The 10,425-nt window shown below is 35.6% G+C and overlaps 1 protein-coding gene across 1 annotated transcript in view; it reads left to right on the plus strand.

The window, feature by feature from the left end:
- Positions 1–10,425, plus strand: part of PRKDC (protein kinase, DNA-activated, catalytic polypeptide) — a 212,101-nt gene that overhangs the window by 56,886 nt on the left and 144,790 nt on the right. The window contains exon 30 of the mRNA XM_004680043.2: positions 2,586–2,840. Coding sequence (XP_004680100.1) covers positions 2,586–2,840 — 255 coding nt within the window. The remainder of the gene's footprint in view (positions 1–2,585; positions 2,841–10,425) is intronic.

Below are 10,425 nucleotides of genomic sequence, written 5' to 3' on the forward strand. Positions count from 1 at the left end.
TGCAGTGCTGTAACCCGCTGCGCCACCAGGGAGGGCCGCCATTTTTATCTTTTAAGAATTTTTATTTTAGTAAAATTATCAGAGGAAATAAATTGAGATTTCTCAGTATCTTATTTTATTCCACTACATTTTTTTTTTTGCTTTTCTATTTCATTTGTAAGAGGTAAAGAAAAGAGAAATTCACTTAAAACTCAGAAGTCTTATAATGGCTAATGAAATAATGCAGTTGTTCTATTTTAACATATAATTAATAAATTGATTGACTCTTCTGAATATTTCATATCATTGTGATAGGAAAGGAAAGCAGTGAACCTTGTCATTTTACCAACATATAATTTGTATGAAGTTAATAAGCTCTACCTCTTCTGTGTCTTCAACCTCTCTCTTTCTTGATATCTTTCCCTCCAGTAGTTTTTTTAAATTTAAGTGTCAGGAGTCTCTATATAAGAAGTCCTATATCCAGAAAGAGTGGGGGTGCAGGACGCTGGAACAACCGTTTAGGTGTTTAGTGTGGCATCTGACAGGTGCAGGTGTGTCCTGTGATACATGTCAGTGGCTTCTGAATGCTAGCACTGAATGACTGGGAATTGGCAGGTGAAAATCTTACTAGATATGACCAAAAGACTCATGACCATGATCATAGGATACAGCTAAAAAGAAGTAGGGGTGGGCAGGTTCCCAAGTTTCCCCAAAGTGCTTTCCTCCACTCTGGGATCTTTCTTCATGTTCCTTTGTCTTGTTTTGTCCAAGTCTGTTTTTTTGTGTCCTTTTTTAAAAAAAAAAACTTACTTTTATTGCTTTACCATTTATTTATAAAACTATATACGTTCATGTGTATATCCTCATGCCTTCACATGGGCACGTTCTTCCCTCATTGACCACAATGCTCAGGTGCCACTACACCATCGTGTTTCCTCACTTTACCCCCTCCTTTCGCCTTTACATCTGTCCCCTTTCATAACCACCGTATTTTTCACAGAGACTGAGAGTTTTTTGTTTGTTTTGGTGGTTTATTTCCTTTGGTTATTTTTAGTCTAAAACTGTCTTTCATAGTGGTCAATAAATGTTCCTATTTCTCCAACGCTTCTTTTTTTTTTTAATATATATAAGCCATTCTCACAGAATTCCTTGTGGCTTTGATATGCATTTCTTTGATAATGAGTGATGATGAACATATTTTATGGGCCTTTGGGGTATCTGTATGCTTTCCTTGGAGATAGGGCTATTATAGGTTTTTGATTGTTCTGTGTCCTTTCTTTCTGTAATCTGTCTTTCAGCACTTAGCTAGCAATTTGATCAAGAATTTAAGTATTATTAGCACTCATAGGTATTTTCTTTGTCTTATTGAAATGGAACATTTAATTTCTTTTTAAACTAACCAGGTAAAACACAATCTTAATCTTTTACTTATTATCTATGTTGTGGTTGATATTTTTCGCACAGAAAAACTTTTTTCTTGATATATCAGTAATACATTAAAGTTTTGTATTCTTCACTAACTTCATTAGAGTCAAAATTATTTGAACATTTTGGAATTTGATTCAGAGCATACAAAATGCAATTTCCTGGTTTTTTCCTCTTTAATTTAAAAATGATTAATACCTGAAAGAAAATATTTTTTAAAAAGCGCATCATTTAACACCTTTATTTAATCATCACTAAACTTGCTGCTTGGTAGACACTATGCTGAATGCTTTCAACTACTTTAATTCATTTCATCTTTGCAAAAACCTCAGGGATAAATGCTTTTTAGGGTTCTCATTTATGAATCTGGATCCTGATACAGGAAAGACCCAGGCCCCCCACAGACTCTAGAGTCACAGGAATATTTCTGTTTTTTTTTTTCTTTTTCTTAAATTATTTCATTTTAAAGCAGGATGCAGTAACTTTTTTTTTTTTAAAGATTTATTTATTTGTGCATATAGAACAGGGATACAGGCCAGAGGCTCAGGGGTGGCGAGGGGCTTCACCATAGACAGAATGGGGAGCAGAACAGGCAGATTGACGAAGTACACTGCTGAGGGGAGCAGCAGGTGGGTCAGGAGAGGCCTACCGCGTCATGTGGTCACCTCCAGGGCAGGCAGGAATCGAACTCATGTGGAAGTGGCTTTAGCTTCTCAGTGCTGTGCTTTAACCCACTGCGCTACCAGGGAGGGCCGAATGTAGTAACTTTTAAGAAAAATTTCAAGGGGAAGAGTATGAAATGCCTAGTTATTCAAATGGTGCCCAACTATTTTTAAATGTTTAAAGAAACTAAATTGATTGGCTTTTGGTAGAAATGCCTTCTTGGCAGTAATTTTAGTGAAACAAGTTGTAAGGTCTGTAGTTAAAAAGACAACATTATCCTTTATCATTTTGAAATTTCGCTGCTCATTTGATACTTCATATGACAGGGGACTTTTATGGAAAAGTATATTTGAAATACTGTGATATTGCCAGTCTTGTGCTGGTCTGATTATACTTTTACTGTATCTGACTTTTAATTTTGCTTATTGAAGAATGCTATTTTTAATTAGGCACAGTAATTAGTTTAAATAAGTTTAATCATGGGAGTTATTTATGTGTGTTTTGTTTCTTTTTTTAAGGTAATAGATCCCCTTCTCTCTGGCTCAAAGATGTTATCAAGAAAGAAGATATTTCCTTTCTTATTAACACATTTGAAGGGGGAGGAAGAGGCTGTGATAGGTCATCAGGCATCCTTGTTCAGCCAACTCTCTTACATTTGCAAGGACCGTTCAGTCTCAGAGCTACCCTGCAGTGGATGGACATGCTTCTGGCAGCACTAGAATGCTACAATACATTCATCAAAGAGAAAACCCTTGAAGCATCTGAAGTCTTGGGTAGGTAAAAACTTACCCCCTTAGTTACTTTTGTTCAGTTCTATTTACAGTCATTCTTGGGAAAACATGAGCAGCATTTGTTTTTTTTTTCTTTATAAAGATATATGCATACACATATACTTACATATTTATATATATATGTATATTTTAAAGATTTATTTATTTATGCATACAGAGCTGGGGTACAGGCCAGAGGTGCCAGGGATGAGAGGATTCACCAGAGACAGAGTGGGGAGCAGAACAGGCAGATGGACTGAAATTCACTGCTGAGGGGAGCAACGGGTAGGTCAGGAGAGGTCTGCCACACCCTGTGGATCACCTCCCTGGCTGGGGATCAAACTCGTGCTGCAGTGGGTGCGGAAGCTTCATAGTGCTTTGCTTTAACACTTTGCGCCACCAGGGAGGGCCCCATATTTAAATATTTTTTTAATGAAGTACCATTGTTTTACACCCTTCTTAATTTTTCTTGACAATAATAGACTTATTTCCCTCAGGTGTTCTCACCATACGTTTACCATCACTGTTACCCCTTCATTTTCATCCATATTGTAAATGACAAGAAATATTTTAATATCTGAGAAGTATTCAGTTGTGCATATATACTACATTTTTGTAATACATGCCTTTTTCCTTGGACACTTTCATTGTTTCTATAACTTGGCTATTGTAAATGGAGCTGCAGTCAACATAGGAGTTCAAATTTATGTTTTTGTTTTCTTTGGGCAGATACCTAGGAGTGAAAATACTATATCATTGCAAATCTGTTTTTAAAATTGAAGAAACATCCACAGTTTTCCATAGTGAATGGACTATCTATAATCCCACCAACTGTCTGAGCATCACTTTTTTCTCCACATCCTTGTCAACACTTATGGTTTTCTTTGTTATTTTATCTATTTTTCACATCATTCTTTTTGTACAACATATGCTTTCTCATCTTGGTTATAGTCCCTGTAAAATTCCCACCACCAATTTACTGTGTACTATCACCACAGTCCCTTGGGCTCTTCCCACCTCTGTTTTGATCTAACTCCCCACATCCCCACTACAGAATATCTGTGATTTATAGTTGCCTATTGATTTTCATTTTTACTTTACTATAATAATGTTCTTTTCCTCTGACCCCTTTTTTGTATCTCTACATACCTTCCAAAAGTGAAGTCTTCCAGTATTTTTCTTTCTGTCTTGTTTCATTGAGCTTGATCTCTTCCAACTTCATCCATGTTGCCATAAATGGCATGAGGTTATCTTTTTGATTGCTGAGTAATATTCCATCGTAGGTATGCATGCATGTGTGTATTTGTGCATGTGTGTGCATGTATGTGTGTGTATGCATGTATAAACACACACACACACACACCCCACATCTTCTTGATCCAGTTATCTATTTTGGGGCATTTGGGTTCTTTTCCATAGCTTAACAATCGTAAATAATGCTGCAATAAACATAGGGGTACAGGTGTCCTTTTGAAGTAAGGTTTTTGTAGACCTATGAGTGGAATTACTCAGTCACATGAGAGCTCCAGTTTTAGCAATTTGAGGAACCGTCACACAACTTCCATAGTGGCTGGACCAGTTTATATTCCCACCAGCAGTGTAGGAGAGTTCCTTTACTCCACATCCTCTCCAACATTTGCTATTTCTAGTTTTTTAAATATGTGCAATTCTCACTGTGTAAAGAAGTATGTCATTGTGGTTTTGATTTTTATTTCTCTAATTATGAGTGATGAATATTTTTTCATATGTCTGTTGGCCATTTGCATTTTCTTTATGGAAAAGTGTCTTTTTAACTTTTCTGCACATTTTTGACAGGGTTGTTTGCTTTTTTGTTGTTGAGTTTTGTCAGCTCTTTGTAGATCTTTGTGATTAGTCTCTAATTAGTATTGTGTGGGAGGTTTTCTCCCATTTAATAGTGTTTCTCTTGTTTTGGTTAATATCTCTTTTGCTATATAGAAGTTCTTTAATTTGTTGTATTCTCAACTGTTTATTCTTTCCTTCACTATCTTTGTTTTGAGTGATATGTTTATAAAGATGTTACTGAGGTGTATATCTGTAGTGTTTCACCTATATTTTCTTCTATTTATTTTTCTGTTATAAGGTCTTTTGTCCAGTTCTTTAATCCATTTTGAGTTGGTTTTGGTGCATGGTGTGAGGTAGTAGTCTAGCTTCATTTTTTTTTTTGCATGTAGTAGCCCAGTTTCCAGCATCATTTATTGAACAGATTTAATTTTTCCATTGCATAGTCTTTGCTCCTTTATCAAATTTTAGTTGTCCATAAATCTGTGAGTTTATTTCTATGTTTTCTATTTGATTACAAAAGTCTGTATGTCTGTTCTTGGTCTAGTACCATATAGTTTTGATTATTATGGCTTTCTAGTATAGTTTGAAATATGGGCATGATACCTCCATTCCCTTTTTAACAGGGGAGCTTTGGATATTTGGGGTTTTATTTGTGGCTCCATATGAATTTAATCAGTATTTGTTCTATTTCTTTGAAGAATGTTACTAAAATTTTTATTGGAATAGCATTAAATCTGTAAATTGCCCTTAGTAAGATGGCCATCTTGATAATGTTAATTCTTCCAATCTGTGAGCATGAGTGTTTTTCCATTTCTTTGTGTTATCTTTTATTTCTTTTAGCAATGTTTTATAATTTTCTTTATACAGGTCCTTTACAACTTTTGTTAGGTTTATTCTAAGTTTTTGATTTTTTTGTTTCTATTACAAAAGGGATGGTTTCTTGATTTCTTCTTTTGTGTATGGATTTTACTAAACCAGTTGATTATTTTTACTAGTTTTTCTTTATTATGTTAATATGTATCTACTATTGGAGAATCTAAGGCCTTTATCATTAATGGATACTGAACTTTGTTGAATGTTTTCTTGGCATTAATTTATATGATCTGATGGTTTTTATTTTTCTTTTTATTGATGTGTTGGATTACATTAATTTACTTTTGGTTGTTCAATCATCCTTGTGCCTGTAGAATAAACCCCACTTGGTCATGGTGGATTATCTTTTTGATGCATTGTTGGATTCTGTTGGCTAGGATTTATTGAGGATTTTTGTATTGCTGTTCATTAGAGAGATTGGCCTGTAGTTTTCTTTTTTGTGTTGTTCTTGTTTAGTTTTAGTATTAGTGTAATGTTGGGTTTGTAAAACATACTTGGTAGTATCCCTTCTCAATTTTTTGAAAGAGTTTGTGGAGGATAGGCACTAGTTCATTTCTGAATACTTGGTAGAATTCATTTTTAAAGTGGTTGGTCTTGGGTGTTTGTTTTTGGGGAAGGATTTAGTAAATGTGTCAATTTCACTGCTGGTAATTTTTCTGTTTAGGTATTCTATTTCTTCATTATGTAGCTTGGGATGGTTGTAAAGTTGTATGTATTTTTCCATTTTTCTATATTGTTGAGCTTGTTTGCATATAATGGTTTATCATAATCTGATTATTCTTTTGAGTTCTGCTGGGTCTGTTTTAATTTCTCCTCTTTTGTTTATGATCCTATTTATTTGTGCTTTATTCCATATTTTCTTGGTGAGCCTGGCTAGAGGTTTGCCATTTTCTTCCAAAGAACTAACTTTTGGTTTCATTGATCTTTTTGTTTTTTTAACTACTAGTTCATTTTTTTTTTTGCTTTGATTTTTATTATTTCTTTTACTGGCGTTTGTGCCCTTTTGTTGTTCATTTTATAGTTTTTTAATTTGGGAGATTAGGTTGCTCCTTTGAATTCTTTGTCTTTTTTTGATGAGACTCTGTAGTGTCATATATTCTTCTCTTATAACTCTCTTGCTGTGTCCCATATGTTCTGGAGCATTGTGTCCTAATTATTCATCTCAAAGTATCTAAAAGAAATTTTTTTTACCTCCTTCTTGATCCAGTGGCCTTCCAGTAGCATGGGTTTCAATCTCCTTGACGTAGGTTTCCTTGTTTTCTTTTCATGGTTTATTTCTAGTTTGATACCTTCATGGTCAGATGTTGGAGATCAGCTCCAATTAACGAGGTGTCTGGAGGCAAGACAGGCAGGACCTTAAGATGGGAAGGCGTCAGAGAGCAGAGATTCCAAAAAGGGGAGAGGGGAGCTGACTTGAGGAAGACACAGGAGTCAGGATTGGGTGCAAGTCTTCCTGCCCATCTTTTTGCAGGTCTTTATTTATACTGTTTAGCAAGATTTAGTTACAATAATGCATCAGGTAAGTTAATAAGAAATCAACATAAACGTTTTAAAGGGGAACAATGCATCATCTTCCTGCTACTTTATGGCATATACTATACATCTTTGTGATAGCTTTCATATATATGGATGTTTTAACTATGACTTCAAAGGATCAGGGTCTGGGAAAGGATGAGCTGTTAGCAAAGGATTTAGGAGTCACCTTCAACACTTCAGTTTTTCTGGTCTTAATGATATGGGCCACTCTTACAGGTATGAGATGATTTCCCATTGTGGTTTTGATTTGTATTTCCCTGATGGTAGGTGATGATGAACATTTGTTCATGTGCCTGTTCGTTTTTTATATGCCTTCTTTGGAGAAATGTCTATAAAATATAATTTTTGGGCCCTCCGTAGTAGCTCAGTGGGTTGGAGCACTGCACTGCCAAGCTAAGCCAAGCCTTGGCCACCTCATTGGGAATTCAGTCCCTGCTCTGGATGTGGTCCACGTGGTGCAATAGACCGCTTCTGTTTCACCTGCTGCTCCCCTCAGCGGTATACATTGTTGATCTCCCTGTTTTGCACCCCACTCTGTTTCTGGTGTGTCCTCTCACTGCCCCTGCATCTCTGGCCTGTACCTCATTTCTGTATGCATAATAAAATTTTAAAATATATATATATATGTGTGTGTGTGTGTGTGTGTGTGTGTGTGTATGTGTATATATATATATGTACATATGTGTATATATTATAATTTCTTTGTTGGAATTTTGCTGAATCTAAGAATTGCTATTACTATTTCACATTCCGCACCTTTTTTTAATCTTAAAATATTTTACTTCATAAATGTAAGATATATATGCAATATGTATCTTAAAGTATTTTATATTATATATGATAATACTTAAAAGTATTTTGCTTACAGTTCTTTCTAAATCTTTGCAACACATGTTTAAAGATTTCTATGTTACTACATTTGTGGTTAGGACATATTATGTTGCTTAGTATCAACACATAAATATAATGCAGTTTTTGATAAATAATTATAAAGTGAAATTATGTGGTTAGTATTCTGTTTTTGTTTTGCTCATGTTTTACCATTAAAAATAGTTTGTTCACGGCCCTTCCTGGTGGCACAGCGTGTTAAAACACAGCACTGAGAAGCTAAAGCCACTTCCGCATGAGTTCGATTCCCGCCTGCCCCGGAGGTCACCACATGGTGTGGCAGACCTCTCCTGACCCGTCTGCTGCTCCCCTCAGCAGTGTATTTCATCGATCTGCCTGTTCTGCTCCCCATTCTGTCTATGGTGAAGCCTCTTGCCACCCCTGAGTCTCTGGCCTATACCCCAGTTTTATATGCACAAATAAATAAATCTTTAAAAAAAAAAAAGTTTGTTCACAAAAAACAGTTTGTTCACATAAGCAAGTGCTATATTTGATTACTTGTGAGATGCAAATTTATTTATATTAATTATTTTTCTTATTAATTTTTGGATAGTATATAATTTCTCCTCTCGGATGTCGTCCCTGTAGTCCTTGCATCACCATAGCAACCATGATCCAGTTTCTATGTACCTTATTCTCTTTCCTATTCTGTTTTGACTCATCTCTCTCCCCTTCTTTTGATGCTTACCTTAAGTCTATGATCAACTTTTACATTCTTTTTCCTAACCCTTTGTTTAGTTTCTCCATATTCCACATGTACGTGAAACCATCCAATATTTGTTCCTCCTACTGATTTACTTCATTTAGCATAATCCCTTCTACTTCCATTCAAGGTACTACAAATTGTAAATTTCTGAATGCTGAGTAGTATTTCGTTATATACATACACACACACGCACCTCATTCAAGGTACTACAGATTGTAAAGGGCGAGTTTACAATTTCTGAATGCTGAGTAGTATTTCGTTATATACATACACACACACATGCACCTCATCTTCTAGATCCATTCATTTGGTTTGGTTTATCTAAGTGTTTCCATATATTAGCTCCTGTTAAAAATGCTACAACATAGGAGATTTCCTTGTGAATTAAATGTTTTGTGTTCTTTCGAAAGAGTCTTAAGAGTAAAATTACTGGGTCATATGATAGCTTCATTTTCAGTAATTTGAGGAACCTCCACAGAGCTTTCCATGCTGGCTGGACCAGTTTGCATTCCTGCCATAAGTGTAAAAGAAGTTTCTTTTTCACCAGCATTTGTGTTTCTAGTTTTGAAAATATGGGCCACTGGGTGGACATTTTGTCCATATTTTTCATTACTTTAGTTGGATGTGTCTTACAGCCCAAGGCCTCTTGGATTCATGGGTAGTTCTTGTTTGAGAATATAATAATTAACACATAATTTTTCTGTTCTTTCAGTATGTAGCGATTTTTCATCAAGGTGATTTTTTTTTTAAAGATTTATTTATTTATGCATACAGAACTGGGGTACAGGCCAGAGGTTCGGGGCGGTGAGAGGCTTCACCAGAGACAGAGTGGGGAGCAGAACAGGCAGATCGACGAAGTACACTGCTGAGGGGATCAGCGGGTGGGTCAGGAGAGGTCTGTCACACCATGTGTTCACCTCCGGGGCAGGCGGGAATCGAACTCATTTGGAAGTGGCTTTAGCTTCTCAGTGCAGTGCTTTAACCCGCTGTGCCACCAGGGAGGGCCTCATCAAGGTGATTTTTAATAATCATCGATGAGTAAACAGTTTAACTTTATTTAAATTTATTAAAAGTGAAATCCTTCAGAGTTATAAAAAAATTTCTTAAGTCATTACGTTTGTTCATTCTTTTTACGTGTATATCAGTATTTCACCTGTCCCTTTTTGGAGGGATACAGAAGGCCTGGGATAATAATTATGGTTAGAATGGGGAAAGGTAATAGATCTGTCTCTCTTTTTTAAATAGTAGAAGGCCAGTAATGGAAAATTCGTGGAGATAAGGTAGAAGAACTAGCATAATCATGTGTCCATCTGGGAGTTGATCTGAAATTGATTCCATAAAATGACCAGTGTCTGCACAGATTTGTTTAAAGACCACTGTCTTAATTTGTCTCTCTCTTGTTCTTTTAAGAGATTTTTGATAGGTTCTTTTTGTTGTTGTTGTTGAAAACAATGCTAAAATGAACATATTAAATACAAGTCATTGTAATTCTGCCATTAATTTCATTAGGATAAAATTTTATGCTAGATCAAAACATATGATCTTGTAAACAGTTGATAGAAACAAGCACATTTAAAAAGCTCATTTTCTGAAACTTTTCCTTAGATTTGCCAGTTATCCTTTAGAAAAAGCATATTAATTTATATTCCCACAAATAGTGTTTAAAAATCAAAACTTGGCCCTCCTGATGGTGCAGTGGGTTAAAGCACAGCACTAAGAAGCTAAAGTCACTTCAGCATGAGTTCAATCCCCAGCCCCAGAGGTGGCCCACATGGCGTGGCA

Source organism: Condylura cristata, unplaced genomic scaffold (genome assembly GCF_000260355.1).
Source record: "Condylura cristata isolate star-nosed mole 26May11 unplaced genomic scaffold, ConCri1.0 scaffold00009, whole genome shotgun sequence".
Classification (NCBI taxonomy): Eukaryota; Metazoa; Chordata; class Mammalia; order Eulipotyphla; family Talpidae; genus Condylura; species Condylura cristata.